Source organism: Ursus arctos, unplaced genomic scaffold, assembly GCF_023065955.2.
Source record: "Ursus arctos isolate Adak ecotype North America unplaced genomic scaffold, UrsArc2.0 scaffold_7, whole genome shotgun sequence".
NCBI classification, from domain to species: Eukaryota; Metazoa; Chordata; class Mammalia; order Carnivora; family Ursidae; genus Ursus; species Ursus arctos.
The window spans coordinates 37,999,336-38,023,137 of record NW_026623089.1 but is presented as its reverse complement, the minus strand read 5'-3'; the positions used below and the strand labels follow the sequence as shown (position 1 = coordinate 38,023,137).

Sequence of the window (23,802 nt, the reverse complement as noted above, 5' to 3'; positions counted from 1 at the left end):
CTGCTTAGTAAAATCAGAAGTGATTGAAGTGCCTTTTAATAACAAACTCACTTAAGTCTCCAACCAAACGAATCAGTCACTTGATCAACAATTATGCATTGTCAGCTATATTCAGGACATTTTCATAGGGAAGAAGGTAATAGACATTTCTAGCCTATTCTCTGCTCATACAAAAGAACATATATATGTAAACAGGTGCCACATGGGGGGAAGAGGAAGTAAAATATTACCAAGCCCTTCTCATGTATTAGGTACTGTGATAATGAGGTAAGTCTTATTATAATTAAGTCCCGGAAAGGTTAAGAGACTTGCCCCAAGTCACACAACCAGTAGCTTTCAGGCTTGGGATTTGACCCCAGGTCTCTAAAGACTCCAAAGCCCACGTTATTGTCACTAAAGCATGGTGGGGGAGTCCCTGGATGTGACTGAAATTTAGCGGAGAGTAATCATTTCCCTCCAGGAAGTCAAAGAAGCCTTGGTAGAGTTGATAGAGTTAGATCTGGATGGGATTTAGATAGGGAGGGAAAATATGAGGACAGGGGAAGGGAAGATAGTTTGGTAAGGGAGCCAAGGTATGAGTGAAAGATGGTGAGGGGGCCAGTGCTGTTGGTAGGGATGATTTATGCTGGGGAACGTGGGGACACTTGCTTCATGGCTCTAGACTTCCATAAAAGGCAGTCTAGAAATGCCAGCTGCCTTCCTGACCGCCCCTCCCACCCCCAGCCCAATCCATATGTGTGAGCTCATTATTCTGAGCACCTGAACCTGGGTTTGCACTGCCCCAGATTCTGTGAGCTAGGAGAAAGTTTTGGTCCTGCTCTCTGTCCAAGGTCACACCCTTTTATATACATTTGAATCAGAAATCTGAACTGGCCTTTGTCTGAACACCAGTGACAGCCAAGCACCCAGAAAAGTGGTACTTAATTGCTCCTTCAGGGTCCACTTAGAGTAATAGCTGAGAACAGGTGTCCCAGGTGTCTCCCATTGGCAGTGACAAACTTTGCTGAAGATGAGTCACAAATTCTTGGCAGGATTAGCTTAAATAGGGGAAGAAAGCCTTTATCTAGACTGATCTTGTCCTACGTTACATACTGCTTCCGTGTCACCATGTTCCCAACCTCAGTCATGATTGCTGGGGAAAGGATGGCTATACATAAAATCTGTTAGCTCCACAAAGGTGAAGAATTTTTTCAAGGTAATTATGAGTATTCTGAAGATGGCTCATTCTATCGGGTGATATAAAAAGATGAGAAAAATTTTGCTCATAACTCTAAGTATGCTTAATTTTTATCAGTATATATAAGACCTGATATTTTTTGTTTAGCTGGCCTACAACCAGTAACATTTATAGATTTATCACTCTGTATTATTCATGTTTGATCAGTAAATGAATAGAGCAAATAGGATGCAGACTGGCTGAGAGCTTAGGGTTTACATTCACACCTCAATCATAATAATAATCATATAAATTCTTGGTTGATTTTTCTTTTTCTTGACTTTTTTTTGGACATTTGATTAGGTTAGATTTAGTGGGGCAACTAGCAAATTGCACAGTAAAGAATTCTAGGCTGCAGTCCCAAAGCCCTGGGACTAGGTACTAGCTTTGTCATGAATACTCTGTGTGACTAGGGTTGTCACTTGGATGACTCTGTGACTTTACAAGAAATGGGGAGGACTAGGTTGTCTTCAAAGTATCTTTCAGATTTAAAGCCAAATGTATGAGATTTTGGCATTTTCTGATTTTTCTTTTTCTGTTTGTGAAGTGTGTCTATAATAGGAATATTTACCTTCATATGTAATAGATGAACACTGGATTAATTTTATGGTGTCTGAAAATCCTCAAACCTCTTTAGTGATAAAAATAATACAAGTAGTCAACTTCTCCATTATTAATTGAATACCTTACAATAGCAATAATTCTCCACTTTTGAAATTATGAATAATAAATTGGAACTAAGATTAAGTTTCACTAAAAATAAATTGTCTTTCACATAAAATCCAACCTATCTTTATGAAAAACTAAGTGAAATGAACTTCTTAATATCAGGGATTTGAGGACACTTTGTGCTGTTTTTTTAAAGTAATCAAATCATCCAAGATGCATTTTTATTTTCTTTGAAACTCGAGTGCTGAAGGGTCTGGTAAGTGTGGAAAATAATCACTGTTTAAATGTCCTATCACCTCACATGTGGAGAGTCATGTAGTCTGCATGTAGTACGTGTTTACACTTGGCAATTAGTACCTGAAATCTTTTTCTTTTCCCTCATATCTTTGGTAATAATTTTGTGATGCTCAATGAGGGTAAAAGCCAATGCCCTACAAACCTCAGGAGAGAAAGGTTTTTTATTTTCAGAAGAGGAAGTGACTGGCTGAAATCCAACAGAGATTTTATGGTCATTCTCACAGAAAGAATCTTGGCTCCTGGATTCTTTGATCTTCCTGTTGACCAGTTGGATGAGGAGACTGTCCACCTGCTGTGGAAATGATAGTGAGAGGGTAATTATCTGAGGGATAATTTGTTCCCTGAATGTGAATCAGCTTGTTGACACTTCCTTGTGCCGAGCACCTGTTCAGAACTTCCATTTATGTTGCAGTTACTTATTTATTTTTCTGTCCTCACTCTGGAGTTAAAGACTGGGTATAAGGTTTCCTTCATGATAGGTTCTTTGGTACTCCAGTAATGCTATGTGATAGACCCACACACTATTGCTCGGTGTTTGGTGATGGAGGTGTCTATCTCCTCTTAGGTGTGGCTGCAGCATTATGAGTCTCTGGCTTAGAATCTGTATGGTACAGTGGACTGTGAGTGATGACTGGAGATATCCATGGGGCAAATCCAACTCTGTTCCTTTTCAGCCTGCTTCAGCTTTTCAGTCTCACAGTGGTCCCTGGAGGTAAACAGGAGCCACCCATCAGACTGTTGAGGAGCCAGGAAAGTTCCAGAGGGCAAATAAAATCTCCAGATCCCCAGCTCAATTTGTACAAAAATAATATTCACTACTTTTGTCCCAAACAAATACAAAACAAGTGAAAAAATATTGCATTTATTATCTTCGGCAGAGTGATGGAGCTGATCTGATACCGTGCTGCTGGGAAGATACAGATGAAGCTCCATCATTTGCATCAGCTTTGAACAGACTTTACACTAACACAACCTATCGCTCTGAGTCAGAGAAATTTTATGCTCTTCTATTCAAAGAGTAGTCTTCACCTTACAAAGCAGTGATATGACTTGATCATAGGTGTTTAGTCATTTTGTATAAACCTTTTAATGCTTCAGTGGTAAATACAGTTATTGAAGTTTGACAAAAAGCAGAATTCTTAATTGAAAATCAGCATCTTCCTTAAATTAACTCTTTTAATGAGTAGAGAGTTGAAAAGAAGGGAAAAGCAAATGTGGTACCATGAGGATTTCATCTTAAACAATACAGAATGTGCGCTGTGTTGAGAATAGAAACCACTCTGCTTTTATTGGTACTGGACTGTTCTTTACTGTTATTTCAACAAACATGTTTGAGGGCCTACCTGTTCCGTGCCAGGCACGGGTCTGGAGACCAAGAGGTGGTGCTCAGAGATGAATGAGACAAATGCCCCAATCTTAGAGGACCATATCATGAAGTGATGTGTAATGGGTTCTAGGACGGAAGTCAGTACAGAACCCCTTGGGGCCACAAAGGAGAGAGAGGTCCTTTCTCTCTAGGGAAGGGATGTTAAAAGGAGAGAGATGATGATAGACCTGGTTAAGGAGAAAGGAAGCATTTCTGGCTGAGGGAGCTGCAAGAACAAAGCCACAAACGTCTGGCCTGGCTGGTGTGTTGGCCAGACTGATAGTCTGGGTGTGGCTGGAGTTTGGCTTTGAGGAATGACATGAGAAGGAAGATACTGTCTGAGAGGAGGTGGATCCAGGAGTACCAGCTGGGAGCCTTTATTCTATCAGACCTGCCTTTTAGAAAGGTTGTTAAATGGAAAAATCAGAAAATATAGAGAAGTAAAGGCAAAGAAATGAAATCAAGTATAATTTATCCCCACTATTCAAATTCTGTTCTATCATTTGTCAGTTTTTTTTCTACATGTATGTATACAAACATGATTTTTTCCCCTTAAACTCAAAATAAGATCCTATTGTACACATTACTTTTGAATTTTCTTCATTCTATTTGTATAAGCATCAGTAAAACACTTCTAAAGCATCATTTTGAGAGGTATAGAGCTTTATGCTGTATCAATACATTGTAATACACTGACCTTGAGGATGCTCTTAATTATTTCCTTAGGATAAATTCCTAGAAGTGAAAGTTCTGGCTCAAATGGAATATGAATTTTAAAAGGCCGCATCTTGGCACCCATGCTAATGTTAGTCAAAACCAGGCTTTTCAAACTTTGCCCAATCATGGTTCATAAACAGTGGATTGTCAATTTAATTTGTATTTCTTTGAGGTTAAATGATGCTTTATGAATTTAATTGGCCATTTGTACTCACTTTTTATGAGCTAAATGTTCATGCCCTTTGCCTAATGCCGTATTGGTATGTTTCTCTTCATTAACAAGTTCCAGTACATCTGTATAATATTGCTGATGGCATGATGTCAGGTATGAATGAAAATGGAAGCAGCCTACTTTAGAATACCTCTCATTTCTCTCTCTAGCCCTGAAATCATATGAAGCTGTGTGTTAAGATTCACCTGATAGTCCTGGAAACGCCTCTCAGCCCAAGAACCATGAGTAATCAGACACTAGTGACAGAGTTTATCCTGCAGGGCTTTTCAGAGCACCCAGAATACCATGTGCTCTTATTCAGCTGCTTCTTCTCCCTCTACTCTGTGGCCCTCACAGGTAATATCCTCATCATTTTGGCCATCGCCTTCAACCCTGGGCTCCATACCCCCATGTACTTTTTCTTGTTCAACTTGGCTACTATGGATATTATCTGCACCTCTTCTGTCATGCCCAAAGCACTGGAGGGTCTGATGTCAGAGGAGAGCTCCATCTCTTATGGGGGCTGCATGGCCCAGCTCTATTTCCTCACATGGTCTGCATCCTCTGAGCTGCTCCTCCTCACGGTCATGGCCTATGACCGGTACGCAGCCATCTGCCACCCTCTGCATTACAGTACCACAATGAGCAAGGCATTCTGCAGCAAGCTGGCCACAGGTGTATGGGTGCTTTGTGCCTTCAACACAGCCATCCACACTGGGCTGATGCTACGGTTAAATTTCTGTGGCCCCAATGTCATTACCCATTTTTTCTGTGAGGTCCCTCCTCTGTTGCTTCTCTCCTGTAGCTCCACTTATGTGAATAGCATCATGATTGTCCTGGCTGATGCCTTTTATGGCATATTGAACTTCCTGATGACCATTGTGTCATATGGCTTTATCATCTCTAGCATCCTGAAGATGCAGACTACAGAGGGGAAGAAAAAAGCCTTTTCCACCTGCTCTTCCCACCTCATTGTCGTGTGTATGTATTATACTGCTGTCTTCTATGCCTACATAAGCCCTGTCTCCAGCTATAGTGCAGAGAAGAGCAAGTTGGCTGGCGTACTGTATACTATGTTGAGCCCTACACTCAATCCCCTCATCTATACTTTGAGAAACAAGGAGGTCAAGGCAGCCCTCAGGAAGCTTTTCTCCTTCTCCAGAAATTAATTTCTGTCTTCTGAAGCTTTTTTTTGGAGACTGCATGTTGAAGTCTGCAGTGGTCTCAGAGACTCTCTAATGAATAAGGTTTTGAAAATTACCACTATGACTCAGTGTGATTAATAATAGATTTTCAACATGACTTGAAGAACAATTATTGTTATTCATCTTGATTTCTTGTAATCTTGTAATTTTTATACTTTCTACATTTTGTAATGGATTTCAAAAAAATAAAAAATATTTAAACAAGTATTGAGTGATTAAAAGCACATTACTCATTTGATAAAACAAAACTCATTTGCTCTATAGCCTTAGAAAATTGGTAATTCAGTTAGGAATATACCAGTACCCATGATGGCGAATATAAAAAGAAAAGGCATAAAGAGCGTTGCATTCCAGGGGATGGTGTGGATGTACAAAGATGTGTGCAGTGTGGAAGGAGCCCTGCACTGGTCGGGGAGAAGATCTGGGTTCAAATTCAGACTCTTTCAGAGCACTCAACCCACTTCAGCTGTAGTTTGTTCTAAGTGTGATGAGGAAAATAAACAAGCCAGAGGTGCTATCAAGACTGAACAAGAGAACTAAAGACAATGATATGATATGAAGCACTATCTAAGTTTAGGATATTACTGTTGGTGAGTGATCGCTGAGGACAGGAGCAGCCAAGGAAGTCTGGATTTCACAGCCCCTCACCTCTGCCTGGCTCAGGGTAATGTTTGCGGTGGTAGCTGGAAAGCGTAGGTGGGGGTTAAGATGCTGGGGCCACACAGGAAGCGGCTGCTGGGGCGGCAGTGGATTCAACTCTCTAAAAATGACCTAGTGAGAAGCAACATTGGGATGGGTAAGTGAGAAGCCATTCTGGTGGTTTCTGATGTGGGCTGGATCCTGTTTATCTCAGGAAGCCTCTGGCTCATGAGTGAGACCAGCTCCATTCAGGAAAGGCCAAATGGATTTCCTAAGAGATGGATCATCCATCTTTCCTTAGTGGATTCTCTCCCAGGTTCCCAGAGCCTGTCATATTTCAGGCCCAAAACATTTTTTCCTGCTCTTCAAATGCAGAAAGGTCCATTTTAGTTTTCAGATCACTTCTCTTCCCTGTGCAGTGGAGCCCTGTGTGAGTAGCTGGTCCTTCTGTCTGTGACCTCTAGCTCCAGGTGCGGCATGCCTCCCTGCCACAGCGCTGTCTTGCTTGGAGTTTGTCTTCTCTAGAACAGATGCATTCTTTTCCTTCAGCAGACTTAATACCTGAGACTTTTTTTTGTGGCTCCTTTTGCAGGAACCAGCACCAGTTTGCCTTTTTTAGCTGAGACAGAGATGCAGCTCTTGCTTCCCTGTATGTTATCTCTTAAAATTAGTCCTTGTGATTTAGTGCAGACAAACTCATGACTCCACAGGCATCCAGCAGGCAGCATTTTCTATGACTGGCTGACTATGACTTCACATTATCAATTTTTTGAAGAGCCACAGAGAGGAACTGTTAGAAATTCCAATTTACCCATTTCTCTGCTTTTTGTCTTTGATAATGTCTATCAGTCAAGGGAGGCTCACCCTTTCTTCAGATGTTTCTCCAACCACAAGCCCTTATCCTTTTGGCCTCCCTGACTCAAGCAGATCTTCTGTAAGCGTTCCGCCGGATTAGTCTCCAGTCTGGCGATGGAGATAAGATATGGATCTGTGGTACATCCAGCTCCCCCTCCGTGGAGGCTGCTTTATGAACTGAAGTCTTAGCCACATTCCCGCCCTTTGGCTCCAGACAATGAGGTACTTGTATTCTTGTGTTTTATATGGGCTTTCCTTTTTCTTTAGTTTAGTAATTGATCCTTGGGTATGACTACAACAGAGTTTGTCAACTTTGACGTTGACATTTGGGCTAGATCATTGCAGGAGCTATCCTGTACATTGTAGTAAATTTAGCAGCATCCTTGGTCAACTAGATGTCAGTAGAACCACTACAGACAAGAATGTCTCTAGACATTGCCAAATCTCCTTGGAGGTGAGGATAGAGCAAAATCATCTCTGGGTGAGAACCCCTGAGCTACAGCCCACCAGCATCTCTCACTTTTGGGATTTGTGGTCACTGCTGTGCCACTTCCATCACTGACTACTGCCTCCAGCTAAGGTGAAAGCTTCTGTATGTAAGGTCTGAGACGAAGTACTGCCACAATTTATCTCTGGTTTTCCAGTAACACTGTAAGAGGCCAGGTAATATATCCAAGTTACACAATGAGTGGGAGGTGGAGGCAGCTGGATTCAACTATAGCTCTATGAATCCAGAGTGTATGCTCTTACCCACCAAAGTATATTAGAGCCTGTCATGGACTCCACCTTCTGGCACTGTCCACAGTTGGGACAAGGGACTTTATTAACAAGTGGCAAGCCTGCTGCAGCTCCTGTCCAACCTGACCAGTGGGTTTGGAAGAGTAATCTTTTTGAAAGTGTTTTTTTTTTTTTTTTAAGATTTTATTTATTTATTTGACAGAGAGAGACAGCCAGCGAGAGAGGGAACACAAGCAGGGGGAGTGGGAGAGGAAGAAGCAGGCTCCCATTGGAGGAGCCTGATGTAGGGCTTGATCCCAGAACTCTGGGATCACGCCCTGAGCCTAAGGCAGATGCTTAATCACTGAGCCACCCAGGCGTCCCTGAAAGTGTTTTGAAACGTAGCAACTGGCCTCAGCAGAGGACACAGATTTAGATCCTAATAACTTTTTTTTCAGGGATACTGAATTGGTGCAGTGATGTCTGTCACTTACTTAACAGAGATGAGAGACCTGAGCCATTTCCCCAGATGTGGATTTCTTAGAAGCCCATTTGGTAGAGGCAGGCATTTATTCCAGAGAAAGGGATTCATAAGATTACAGAAGCCCCGTCACATTTAATTTCCCATTGCAAAGAACAGATTCTCATTTTATCTTTTAAAATTAATCTAAGAGCCTCCTTTCTCTTAGGGAGGAGATTGGAGGGGTTAATTTATCAAAGGCAAGCAGAAGGCATTTGGCCCACCTTGTCTGGGAGGGTACAGAGCCCAGAGGTGGGGCTAGTCCTTAGTTTTCCACCACCAGTTGTAGTGAGCCCAGTAGCCTCCTTAGATGAGAGCTCTATCCGTCACCCAGCTAGGCACCATAGCTGGGTCATACTATGTTGGCAGCTCGGCTAGAGAGTACACCTGGCATTCTCTAGAAAAGCATGAGATGAAGAGAGGGTCTGGGTTTTTGAGGACAGTGTTTCCTTACATTGGCCCCATATCAGATTTGAGGACCATGTCATGATTAGTTCTTGCTTTGTCCTTTTTTAGGGGGTAAGCAAGCCTCAGGTCTTTAGTGGGCTGGGATTTTCCATACATCTGAGTCTGAATCTATTGGTGGTATGATACTGAATTGATCTGCTGTCATGTGCTCCCACATGCTGCCTTTTCCATCTTCAACACTTGTACTCTTGTACAGGCTATGATAGACTTATGAGAAGAAGGAGACCCATCAGAATGCTTCATTTTTCTGAATTATTATGAATTATGGTGATTAGGTAGCACCATAAATGTGTGCTTTCTTTTTTTTTTAATAATTTTTTATTATGTTATGTTAGTCACCATACAGTACATCCCAAGTTTTTGATGTAAAGTTCCATGATTCATTACGTGCGTATAACACCCAGTGCCCCATGCAATACATGCCCTCCTTAATACCCATCACCGGCCTATCCCAATCCCCTACCGCCCTCCCCTCTGAAGCCCTCAGTTTGTTTCCCAGAGTCCATAGTCTCTCATAGTTCATTTCCCCTTCTGTTTACCCCCCCTTTTTCCCTTTCTTCTCCTACTGATCTTCCTACTTCTTATGTTCCATAAATGAGTAAGACCATATGATACTTGTCTTTCTCTGCTTGACTTATTTCGCTTAGCATTATCTCCTCCAGTCCTGTCCATGTTGCTGCAAATGTTGTGAAATCGTTCTTTTTGATGGCTGAATAATATTCCATTGTATATATGGACCACATCTTCTTAATCCAGTCATCTGTTAAAGGGCATCTTGGCTCCTTCCATGATTTAGCTATTGTGGACAATGCTGCTATGAACATTGGGGTGCATATGGCCCTTCTCTTCACTACGTCTGTATCTAAAACAAAATTGTCATCCATGTTTCCTTTATTGGACAGTGGAAAAACTCAAAGCCCAAGTTATAATCCAACCTCCACTTAGATTCCTTGGGATGCTAATTAATCTACCCAGCATAGTTTTTGTTTGGGTCTCCATGCCAGGAAACACACCACACTCTCCTGCTTCCCTCTGTCCTGGGGTAGCTGCTTGAGCTAGTCTAGGTGGGGAGGTCTTGAGTTGATTGGGCAGCAACTGGCTCATTATTAACCTGTTGTCTCTCAGCTCCAACCCTAGCCCTGGAACTCTGAGCCTGGGGTTCTGCAAGCCATGTTTCACCTTTGCAGCTGGATTTCTGTTAGTCTCTGCCCTGAGTGGGCCCCAGAGAAAGACTGAAACACTAGAGGCAGAAGGACTTGTTCTGTTCCACTTGCTTCCTGCTTCTGTCAGCATTGCCCTAATGCTATTTCTTTAACTTTGCAGCAGTGATTGGGCCCAGTGGCAGCAGCTGGCTGCAGTTTTCACACTTGCAGGAGCAGCCCCATTAGCCCTGCAGGAAGCACTGGATGTAGTTACCAATGTTGCCTACTCAGAGGTTTGAATCCCAGCTGAGCAGGAGCTCTCTCCTCCAAGTTCCTGAGGAAGCAGCACTCTCTGAGAAGTGCCCATTCCTCAGGGGCCTGAGTCCTAGCTCTGTAGAGTCTCTTCACACCACAGGAAGACCAGGGCTACCCAGGAAACACACCCCCATCAGAGGTCTCTGACCCAGCTCAGTGGAGCTCCTTCTCTGGGCTCCTCAGTTACAACAGCTCTAAGCTCTGTCTTGGTTCCTCCAATCCTTGGAGATAAAGCTTCCTTCTGCACTTGCTGTCTCTGTATCACCTCAGTGTTTGCTTCATGCCCTTACGGTCCTCTAAAACTTGTCTAACCACTTCCAAATTAAATCTTCTCTGTGAAGTTGTGTGATACGATTTCTGTTTCTCAGTTGGACGTTGGCTTACCATTGCATATAGGTTTCTGTTCAATGGGTGTTTGGTTTACTGTTGCTGCTGTTGCTGCTCCTGTGGTCTCCAGCTGGAGTGCTTCAGGCTCTGATAGATCTAAGCCCTACTCCATCAATTTCCATCTCAGACACTTGACAGCATGTCAAGGGCCAGAGCATATATTGCTCCAGGAGCAAGGAGACCATAATTCTGATTTTGTTGACATTTCTGGTGACCTTAGCTGCTATTTATTATAAGAGTTAAGAGTTCTTTCAGGGTTCCTCTTCCAGATTTCAGGATCCTTTTTAAAAAGGGGTCAACATGTGCCTCATTGCACAACTGGGCGGGAGAGGAATCTTTCTGAATGCTCTAGAGAACTTTCTCCTGATCTCATTCGTAGTTTGAGAGCTTTTGTTTTATTTTTTGTTGTTGGGTGGAGTGTTCTGTAATTGTTGATTAGAGCCTGATGGTTGATGGTGTTGAGTTCTTCTATATCTTACTGATTTTTTTGGCTACTTGTTTAATCAGTTGTTAAGAGAGGGATTGTAAAGTATCCAAATATAATCGTTGATGGTCTTTTTTGCCTTTCAGTTCTGTCAGTTTTTACTTTACATATTTTGCAGCTTTTGTGTTTGGTGCACACATTTAGGATTGCTGTGTTTTCTTTGTTGATTGATGCTCTCATCATTGTGTAATGTACCTCTCTGATTTTGGGAATTTTCATTGCTCTGAAGTCTACTTTGTATGATATTAATATAACCACTCCTGCCTTCATTTGATAAATATTTACATGAAAATCTTTCCCCATCCTCTTACTTTCAAACTGCCTGTATCATTGTATTCAAAGTGAGTGTTTATAGACATCATATAGTTGGGTTATGTTTTTAAATCTATCTTATCAATATTTCTTTTAATTGGTGTATCTAGACCATTCACATTTTGATGTCTTAGGGCTTACATCCACCATTTTATATTTTGTTTTCTTTCTGTTTTTCATTTCCATGTTTTCTTTTTCCTGCCTTCATGTGGGTTACTTGAACATTTTATAATAATTCAGTTTTGATTTATCTATAGTGCTTTTGAGTGTATGTATTTGCTTAGCATTTTTAGTGGTTGTTCTAGATATCATTTCCTGTATGTTCAGAGAACTTCTTCTGGTCATTCTTTTAGGATAGGTATGCTGGTGAGAAATTCTTTTAGCTTTCCTTCATCTGAGAGTGTTTTTATTTCCCTTTCATTCCTCAAGGATATTTTCACTGGATGTAGGATTCTGCATATTGGCAATAGTTTTCTTTGAGCACTTGAAAAAATATTGTGCTACTTCTTTCGGGCCCCCATGGTTTCTGGTGAGAAATTTACTGTCATTTGAATTGTTCTTTCCCATGGGTAATGTGTTGTTTCTTTCTTGCTGCTTCCAAACCTTTTCTTTCTCTTCACTTACCAGAAGTTTGAATACAACGTGGCTTGATATGGATTTCTTTGGATTTATCCTATGTAGAATTTATTCAGCTTCTTGGATTTGTAAGTTATATCGTTTGCCAAATTTGAGAAGTTTTCGCCTTTGTTTCTTCCAAGTCCTTTTCCAGCTCCATTTTGTTTCTTCTCTTTTTCAGACTCCAGTGACACAAATGTTAGATCTTTTGTTATAGTTCCACATGTCCATGAGGCTGTATCTATTTTTTTCAGTCTATTTTCTTTTTGTTGTTCAGACAGTAATTTCTATTATTCTTTCTTCAGTTCATTGATTTTGCCCTTTTCTCCTTCATTCTGCTGTTGACCCCATTTATTGAATTAAAAAAATTATGATATTTTTCAGTTCCAAAATTTCCATTTGGTTCTTCTTTAAGCCTTTTATTTCTTGAGTGAGAATTTCTATTTTTAAATTTGTTTCAAGCATGCTTGTAATTGCTCATTGAAACGTTTTTCTGATGGCTACTTCAAACTCTGTCAAATAATTCTAATATCTCTGTCATCTTGGTTGGTGTCTATTAATTGTCTTTTTTTTTCTTTCAAGTTGAGCTTTTCCTTGTTCTTGATAGGACAAGGTATTATCAACTGAAACCCAGGCATTAAGCTCTTGTTTAAACCTTGTGTTTTATCTGGTGTTCTTTGACATTGCTCTGGGAGAGTAAGGGAGAGCTTCACTTTATTACCACAGGCGGGGGCTCCAAATTCCCCACTTGTGCTTTCAACTCCACCTTAGTAGTGCTTTCAAGTTGGGACTTTATAAAGTCTGAGAGGATTATATACACTCTATCTTTGAAGATTTTCATGGAGGACAATGGATATTTGGGAGTCCATATTATTATATTTGCATATGTAATGAAAGGGTAGCTATGATTTTTGTATTATAATTTTCTGTTTCCAACAATGCCCAATTAGTAGCCACCAGGGATCCTAGAGGGACATTGATCTCTAAATGGCTTTGTTCTATATTCTAATGAGGTCTGGTGTGTCTGGGGTTTGCCCACTGGTCCTGGGGGATCCTGATTGGTGTCAAGAGAGTCCAATGCTAAGAATATGATGGGGAAAATTAATTTCACTTTTATCTCAGCTTCTAATAACATGTGTATTCTCCTCAACCTAGAGCAGTCAGGAAGTGGAAATCCATTTTACCTACGCTGGAATGCATTGAAGAAGAATACTATTAGAAGGGACCAGTTTGATCAGGAGGCTAATGTCTTCCACCATGCCCTGGAGCATTTGCCCGGCAAGCAGGGTCTCCTGCTGGTGGTGGCTGATGCAGGAGCAGAATGGGAGTTTGGGGAATCTGGAGCCTGCAAGGAAGGTATAAAAAGCATTTTGAAATTCCAAGTTAACTCACTTGCAGATTCCAGTAGAGTATTGGGGACCGTATGTATGAGCTCTCCTTTCTTTCCCAGGATTTCATCAGGCCAGATTGCCATGGAACTTTCACTTTCGCTTACCGCAGTTTTGGAAAGTTCTGATTTTGTATGAAGAAGCATGCTTAGTAGACATGTTATACATTTTGAACCTTTCTCTAGGATAAATTAGGGTCATTTCAAATGCAAGTGCTTTTCTGTCTCTTTTTCTCCCTCCCTCTTCCTCTCTCTTTCTCTCTCTCTCTCTCTCTCTCTCTCTCTCACACACACACACACACACACACACACATCTCTAAGTGCCTAGACCAGCATTTTGGTTTGTTGGAGGAGTGAAAGAGAGAGAGACTGAGTTCTGCTTATTGTGAGCTACATCTGGGTGACTACATGGCCTTAGTGTGATTGGATTATTTTGCTGTTCATGTGTTGTAAATGGAAGCAGAATCTGTTCCTCTTCAAGCTGTTTTAATATACTTCAAAGGGTGGGGTTTGACTAAGTCAGACAGCCAGTTCAGAGATCTGAGATGAACACTAGTTGACTAGAGTGACAAAGGCTCACATAGGGAAGTTTATTAATTTAAAGGATAATAGAGAATATTTTATTTAGGTGGACAATAGAAGAGAGAATGAATCAGAAAATAATTGCCAGTCAAGGCATGCAATTTCCCTTTCTAGCCTCAGGCTAGTATCCCCTAAGTGTGTGGACTGAAAGGGTCAGAAGATAAGAGATTCTCCCTTAGACTGACCACTTAGCACAGGAGGAAAGGAAAACTCTGCTCTCTTACTGACTAGTCTCAAGCTGTGTAGGAAAATGACCTGACCTGTGTCTCCAACAATATTAGAGTCCATCTGTACTCTAGTAGTCTCACTTTAGAGGGCTGTAGCTAGAACCAAAGGAAGTTTTCCTACAGGTGATGTTATGACTTCAGATAAGAATGACAAATCCTAAAGACATCAGGGGAATATTTTTTTTGTGGGATGACTTACCCATGACTGTGTTTTTTCCCCTAAGGCTACAATTTTCCTTTTACAATATGTACCCTGTGGATGCATGATATGAGTGGTACCTTATCAAAAATGATCAGATATATAGCTAAAAGAAGGATTTTTTTCTGCTTGTCAATAGACTATAGAAAAATGACTAATACTATTAAAATTACATTATTCTTCATGAAAACTTATAGCTTCATGCACAGTTTTTATTATTTAACATAAATATATTCATAGATAAACATTTATTTTTACTTAATAAAGTGCACAAATTAGACATGAAATATGATGTTTAAAATAGTAGAAAAATCCAGTCACCATGCCTATACTATTTTATTTTATTTTTTCTCTTAAAAATTTTTTTTAAATGATAGTTGACACAATGTTACATTAGTTTCAGGTATACAATACAGTGATTCAACAACTCTGTATGTTATACTATGTTCACCACAAGTATAGCGACCATCTGTCACCATACAACATTATTACAATACCATTGATTGTATTTCCTATGCTATACCTTTCATCCTTGTGGCTTATTCATTCCATAACTGGAAGGCTGTACCTCCCACTCCACCCATTTGCCTACACTGTATTATGTGTTTAATAAAATAAAGTTCTTCATTCTTCAGTCATGATACTCTACAGCATAGCTCATAGAGTTGAAGAAATGGAAAAGTCAGTGATGGAGGATGCAAGAAACCAGACAGAAGTTCAGGAATTCACCCTGGAGGGATTTCCTAGTGTCCAACACCTTGGGAAGGTTCTCTTCCTGGTGCATCTGCTGGCATACCTGGCCTCCATCATGGGAAACATACTCATAATCACCATTACCTGGGCTGACCATCACCTCCAGACACCCATGTATTTCTTCCTCAGCAGTTTCTCCTTTTTTGAATGCTGTTTTATAACTACTGTTATTCCAAAATTACTGGCCATCTTTCTGTCAGGGAGGCAATCAATTTCCTTTGCTGCCTGCTTCACACAAGCCTTTGTCTTTCTTTTCCTGGGAACAACTCTTTTCTTCCTTATGGCTGTACTATCCCTAGATCGGTACTTGGCCATTTGCCAACCTCTGTATTACCCAACCATCATGAACCCAAGGATGTGTTTCCTTCTAGTCACTGCCTGTTTAGCTTTGGGATTTGTTCTCATGGTGGTTCCAATTATAATACTTTCCCAGTCATCCTTCTGTGGGCCCCATGTCATCCCTCATTTCTTCTGTGATTTTGGGCCCCTGATTCATCTCTCTTGTTCTGATACCAGATCTACTGAAATGTTGGCCTTTGTCCTTGCTTTGTTTGTCCTTTTGACATCCCTCATCATAACCATCATTGCATACAGCAACATAGTAGTCACAATCGTCGGACTCCCATCAGCCAAGGAGAGACAGAAAGCTTTCTCCACCTGCTCCTCTCACCTCATAGTCCTCTCTCTGATGTACGGCAGCTGTGTGTTTATATATGTGAAACCAAAGCAAAGGAACAGGATGGACTCCAACAGGGAGGCTGCCCTTGTGAACACGGTGGTGACCCCGCTGCTCAACCCTGTCATCTACACTCTGCGGAACAAGCAGGTCCACCAGGCTCTGAGGGATGCTCTATCCAGGGTTAGACTGCAGAAATAACCACAGACTGTCAGAAGGAGAATGCCCCTTCTACATCTAATGCAATCTCCTTCCTATTTCTGTAATCTCCTATATAGACTTGCAAATGTGTTTTTAGAGGTTCTGCTTATTTGTTCTTAGAATAGGGGCCAATTTATCTTATAATCCAGTATACTTCGCTACTTGAAAGCTCTAACATTCTTCTTTATATTAGAGATGAAATTATCTTCCTGGATCTGTTCACTAGTTTTGGCTCAATAGGATTCAACAAATTTTAATGAATAGCCTCATATAGATGATTCTGTTTGATGCATGTAGTATCTCAAAGTTGGAAAGGTGTGTTTTCAAGTATCTACTTGTGGTAAGTGATGGGGATGAAAAATGAAATTCACAAGAATTAAGAATATCAAATTGGTTCAAGGATAGATGCAAAGTGGTCACTATATTGATTTTTGAAGGACACACATATGCATAACTGTCAGGATACTAATAACATTACTTGACTCAATTCAATTGTTTTCAATGGTGCATAGTTTTTATATAAATAGAATATAAATCTTTATAATTCTAGTTCCCACTATAATGAAGACACATAAGTGTCTCTAATTGAAATCGAAAGTTCCCTTTGGTTTTACTGGTTTGCTGGTTGATTTCAGTACTAAAGACCTAACGATGGGGACCATAGGAAAGGAAACATTATGAATTCTGGAACAAGGAATTGAGTAGTTAAGATTGTTTCCCTATGGGAAATTTAAAGGAACTGGGAGGAGGAATCTAATCAGAGGTAGAAGGGAGTTTAATGGTGACTGTAGAGTCTTTCCAAATAAATCTATAAACAAAGTATCTTTATTTGTGGAACGAGAGGTTTGATGTGATAATCTCTGGGTGTCCATTGTTAGTACTAGTGTGAAATGACTCTACTGCTACCAAAATTGACATGGAGACACACTGTAATAGAAATAAAATTTGAGGCTAGAAGAGAGAAAATGATGAGATGTTTTCGTTTGTTTTCATCTTTTGCTTTTTTTGAGTGCGTTCACACATGACATCTTTTTTTTTTTAATTTAAATTCAAGTTAGTTAACACATAGTATATTATTAGTTTCAGGGATAGAATTTAGTGATTCATCAGTTTCATATAACACCCAGTGCTCATTACATCCAGTGCCCTCCTTAATGCCCATCACTCAATTACCCATCCCCCACCCACCTCCCCTCCAGCAACCCTCAGTTTTTTCCCTATAGTAAGTCTCTTATGGTTTGCCTTTTTCTCTTTTATGTGTCTGTTGGCCTTGTATATGTCTTCTTTAGAAAAATGTCTATTCAGGTCCTCTACCCATTTTAAAATCAGATTATTTGAATTTTTTGGGTGTTGTTTAAGTTTTTTATATATTTTGGATATTAACCCCTTATTGGGTATATCATTTGCGAATATCTTCTACTCAGCTGGTTGCCTTTTTGTTGATGGTTTCCTTCACTATGCAAATGATGGGATATTTTAGTGGAAGAATTACAACTGTAATTTAGTTATTCAAGACTTTCATAGGAAAGGATAGATTTGGACACAAAACATTGTAAGAAAAATCCTGGAGCTGGTGTTTGGTTGGAATGGTTGGTTAAGGGCCACTACCATGCTTTGCTCTGACTACATTATTCTGTTATTGCAAAGATAATAATTGACTGCATTATGAAGTTTTCTGGCACACAATCATGTAAGAATTTGAAGAATGTATTTTACTCAACTAATAGAACACTATGCGTTTGTGAAAATTTCCATGTATTTTTTTGGTGTAGCCTTATCTCTTTTTCTGATATTTCTGATATCTCTTTTTCTGGGATATTCCTTTTGCTCAAGGTATCACATTGTCAGTGATTTTTCCCAGAATGTCCAATGAACAATGTGGTTCTTGGCAGCAGGGTCTCCCCATAGGAGTGCACATGACAGTGGTCACTGGTGATGGCAGTTGGGCTGGGGCATGCAGGTGCACAGCTGCGGGGGCTGCCTGAAGGTGAGCCCAGTGGTGCAAGCTAGTGACAGGAGTCAGGGCCGTATCTGGGCCATGAGCAGCTAATCCAAAATATATAAAGAACTCACACAAATCAATAATAAAAAACCACAATCCAAATAAAATAATGGACAAACACCTGAATAGACATTTTTTTTTCAAAGAAGACATACAAATAGCAATAGGTATATGAAGAGATGCTCAACATCAATAATCATCAGAGAAAAATCAAAACCACAATGAATATTATCTCACACTTAGGCTAGGTTAGAATGGCTATTATCAAAAAATTAAACGACAAGAAGTATTGGTGATGATGTGGAGAAAAGGGGGCCTTTTTACATTAGTTGATGAGAATCTAAACTGGTGCAGTCACTATGGAAAATAATATGAAGTTTCCTCAATTAAAATAGGAAGCAGCCCAAGTGTCCATCTATAGATGAATGGATAAAGAAGATGTTTATCTTCTTTACACATAACATACCATAAATATATATGTATACACACACACACACACACACACACACACACACACACACATACATACAATGGAATTCTCAGCCACAAAAAAAGAATGAAATCTTGTCATTTGAGGCAGAATGGATGATCTAGGGGGTAAAATTTAGTGATTCATCAGTTGCATATAACACCCAGTGCTCATTACATCAAGTGCCCTCCTTAATGCCCATCACCCAATTTTGGGGGGGGGGGTGTTAATGCTAAGTGAAATGAGTAATTTAAAGAAAGATAGATACCACATAATCCATTTATATGTGGAATTTAAGAAATAAAACAAATGAACAAAGAAAAAGACAAACAGAAAACTAGTCTTTTAAATATGGAGAACAAACTGGTGATTGCTGGAGGGGAGATGGGTAGGGGGATGGATGAAATAGGTGAAGGGGATTAAGAGTACATTTTCATGATGAGCACTGCATAATGTATAGAATTGTTGAATTGCTGTATTATACACCTGAAACTAATATAACATTATATGTTAATTATACTTGACTAAAAAATGGTTTAAAAAATTAGATATAAAAAATAGAACTACCATATGATCCAACAATCCTACTTCTTGATATATATCCAAAGTAGTTGAAGTGAAGATGTTGAAGAGATATCTGTGCTCCCATGTTCACTGCAGCATTATTCACTATAGTCAAGATATAGAAACAACACAAGTATCCATTAATGGATGAATGGATAAGGAAAATGTGGTATATACATAATGGACTATTATTGAGCCTTAAAAAAAAGGAAATCCTGAAATATGTGACAACATGAATGAACCTGACAGACATTATACTATGTAAAATAAGTCAGATGCAGTAAGACAAATACTGCATGATCTCACTTTTATGAGGAGTCCAAAATATTCAAACTCATAGGACTAGAGAGTATAGTAGTGGCTACTAGGGACTATTAGGGTGACAGAGAGAGGAAGGTGTCAACGTATACCAAATTTCAGTACTGCAAGGTAAATAAGTTCTAGAGATCTACTGTACACCACAGGATCAGTTGTTACAGGACCGTATAGTTAAAAATTTGCTAAGAGGGTAGACCTTACTTATAAGTGCTCTTACCACAAAAGAAAACAAAAATAAAGGGGTTGGAGGAAACTTTTGGAGGTGATGTATATGTATATGGCCTCAACTATGAGAATGTTTCATGAATGTGTACTTATCTTTAATCTCATCAAGTAGTATACATCAAATGTGCACAGCTTTCTGTATGTCAATCATAACTTTATAATGTGGCTTTAAAAAAGAAAATTGTACTTCTTTGAGTCAGAATTCTACTGAATAATTTTAATAGATGGGATGAATAGCATATTAGACATTGCAGGTGAAAGATTAGCAAATTTGAAGATATAGAAACTTAAAAAGACACAAAGAATAAAACAACCCACCTAAAATGGAAAAGAGCATCAGTGAAGTATGGGACAACTTTGGGTAATCCAACATGCATATAATTAGATTTCTGAAGGAGAAGTTTATGTGTGGAGGGAGATAACAAAAAAAGATTCAAGGAAACGATGGCCAAAATTTTCTAAATTTTATGAAAACAGAAATCAAAAATCTCAGTAAACCCCAGCATTAGAAAAATGAAAAAATCTACACCAAGACACATAATAAATTGCTCAAAACCAGCGATAAACAGAAAATTTTAAAAGCAGCTAGAGGGAAAAATTTTATGTTTCATACTGAGGAACAATGATAAAGATAACATAGAATCCTCTTTGGAAGATGTCCATTGACAGATGAATGGATAAAGAAGATCTGGTACACACACACACACATACACACACACACACACACACACACACACACACAGTGGAATATTACTCAGCCATCAGAAAGGATGAAATCTTACCATTTACAAGGACATGGATGGAACTGGAGGGTATTATGCTAAGTGAAATAAGTCAACCAGAAAAAGACAACTGTCATATGGTTTCAGTCATGTGGAATTTAAGAAACAAAACAGAGGATCATAGGGGAAGCGAAGGAAAATAAAATGAAATCAGAAAGGGAGACAAACCATAAGAGACTCTTAACTATAGGGAACAAACTGAGGGTTGCTAGAGGGGAGGTGGGTGGGGGGATGGAGTAACTAGGTGATGGGCATTAAGGAGTGCACGTGATGTAACGAGCACCGGGTGTTATACGCAACTGATGAATAACTGAACTCTACATCTGAAACTAATGATACACTATATGTTAACTAATTGAATTTAAAAAAAATAAGATATAAAAAAAGATGTTAGTTGAAAAAAAATAAGTAAATGAGAATACAATGATACAAGGACTTTTAAAGGACCGTGAAAAAAAACTGCCAACCTAGAATTCTGTACCTCTGAAAGTGTCTTTCAAAAATGGAGGCATACAAACAATAAAAGAATTAATCACTAGCAAACCTACAGAAGGGCACTTGTGATGAGCACTGGGTGTTATATGTAGGTGATGATGAATCACCATTCTCCTAAAACTAATATTACACTGTATGTTAACTAACTGGAATTTAAATAAAAACTTGAAACTACAAAAAAAAAAAAAAAGAAATTTCAAGATATATTTTATGCTGGGTTGTAAAATAAATCTCAAAACATTTTAAAGGGCTGAAAACATACAGAATATGTTTACCAATCATAATTGAATTAAATAAGAAATCAATTATAATAATTTATCTAGGAAATTCCTCAATACTTGGATATAAACAGTACATTTCTAAATCACTCTTGGATTACAGAAAATATTACTAAGAAAATGTGAAAATATTTTGGGTGAAAAAATATTAACACAACATACTAAAATTTGTGAAATGCAGCCTTAAGCCATGCTTAGAGGAAACTTCATAGCATTAATGCTTATCATAGAAAAACATGTATAAAATTAATCATTTAGATGTTCAGTTTTAAAGGGTAGGAAAGTAAAAGGAAATTATAACTAAAGTATGCACGTAAGTGTGAATTTATATAAATACGAATGCAAATATATATAAACCAATGGAATAGAAAACAAGATAAAAAATTAAAGAAAAAGTTGGTTCTTTGAAATGACTCATAAAATTGTTAAACTCTTAGCAAGACTGATAAGAAAAAAGAGATATCACATATTATTTATCTCTTTCTGACTTATTTCTCTTTGCATAATATCCTCTAGGACCATCCATGTTGTCAGAAATGTCAGGATTTCATTCTTTCTCATGGCTGAATAATATTACATTATATATATATTATATACATTATATATAATTATATATAATGTATATGTATTATATATGTATATATATATACAGGTATATATGCATACATTATATATAATATATATGTATATACATACATTATATATAATATATTATATATAAATATTTATTGATATTAATATATTATTAATATATAATATATAATACATTATATTATAATATAATACATAATATTAATGTATTAATATATTATTAATATATATTATATATTATATATAATATATAATATATATAATACATAATATTAATATATAATATATAATATATATAATATAATATATAATATATATAATACATAATATTAATATATTATTAATATATAATATATATTGTCTTCTTTACAATATATATTATATACATTATATATAATTATATATAATGTATATGTATTATATTATGTATACATATATATGTATACATATATATACATGTATATATGCATACATTATATATAATACATATGTATATATGCATACATTATATATAATATATTATATTAAATATATATTATATTAAATACTATATTATATATAATGCATGCATATATACATATGTATATATATATACATTATATATAATATATTATATTAAATATATATTATATATAATGCATGCATATATACATATGTATTATATATAGTATATAATACATATAATATGTATGTTAATATATTATTAATATGTATAATACATATATAATATATATATTGTCTTCTTTACCCATTCATCCACTGATGGCTGTTTTCATATCTTGGCTATCGTGAATAATGCTGTGATAAACATGGGAGTGCAGATATCTTTCAATATCCTATTTTCATTTCTTTTTTTAATATCTTATTATTATTTTTTTATTATTATGTTAGTCACCATACAGTACACCATTAGCTTTTGATACAATGTTCCATGATTCATTGTACTCAGAAGTAGAATTTCTGGATCATATGGTAGTTCTATTTTTAATTTTTTGAGGAACCTCCATATTGTTTTCCATAGTGGCTGAACCAATTTACAGAGGATGTGTCAAATTAAAAATGACTTACAAGACAATGTGATAATAAAGAGCATTTTAAATTCTCATGCATTGCTATTGAGAGCCTAAATCCAATTTTGGACCTTGTTTTGCAATTTCTTATGGTGCTAAGACCTATTCTGTAATTAACTCAGTACTTTCACTCCAAATCATATCCTCAAGAGAAATGAATGCCATCTTCAAAAAGACTTTAGAAGAATATTCATAATGTCTTTATTCATAGTAGCCCTGAACTGGAGAGGACACAAATGTCCTTCAGTGGATGGAAGAATGGGAAACTGTGGTATACATAGATAATGACCTACTACAAAGCAATATAAAAGAATAAATCATTGGTTTATGAGGTAGCGTGGATAACTGAGAAATCTGAGGAAAAATAAAGCCAGACACATGGTGTGTTCCATATAAATGAATTTCAAGAAGTGGCAAAAGTACATTTTGATGACAGAAATAAAAGTAGTTCTTTAGTTGTTTTCTCTTGGTGTGGGCTATTGACTGGCAAGGGGCACAAGGAAACTTGTGATGAGATGGGAATATTTTATAGTTTGGTTTGGGTAGTGGTTACATGGCTGTTTACATATGTGGAAAATTATCAACCTGTAATTAAAATTTTTGTGTTTTACAGTGTGTAAATTATACCTCATTAAAGAAAATACCAGGTTAAAGAGGAAAAAAAAAGGAAGGACAGTTGTAAAAAAGTATTTCTGTTGTCTAAGCTTGTCTTTCTTGACATATGTAATTCAGGATTTTGTAAATTTTGCATCTCTAGGGCACTCATTGCAAATATACCTTTGAGGACTTGTACAAAGGACTGCGTAGGCTGTTGACAATGGTGGTAGTATGCTACCGTATGCAGTGAA

At 37.9% G+C, this 23,802-nt stretch overlaps 2 protein-coding genes across 2 annotated transcripts; both read left to right on the top strand.

The window, feature by feature from the left end:
* The first annotated feature begins 4,658 nt into the window (after nt 1-4,658).
* Nucleotides 4,659-5,645, top strand: LOC113243066 (olfactory receptor 13A1). The gene has a single exon (XM_026481499.4). The coding sequence runs from the start codon at nt 4,659-4,661 to the stop codon at nt 5,643-5,645; it is 987 nt and encodes a 328-aa protein (XP_026337284.3).
* A 9,558-nt stretch (nt 5,646-15,203) lies between these two features.
* Nucleotides 15,204-16,160, top strand: LOC113243067 (olfactory receptor 6C75-like). Its single transcript, XM_026481500.4, has one exon. The coding sequence runs from the start codon at nt 15,204-15,206 to the stop codon at nt 16,158-16,160; it is 957 nt and encodes a 318-aa protein (XP_026337285.3).
* Nucleotides 16,161-23,802: the final 7,642 nt, after the last annotated feature.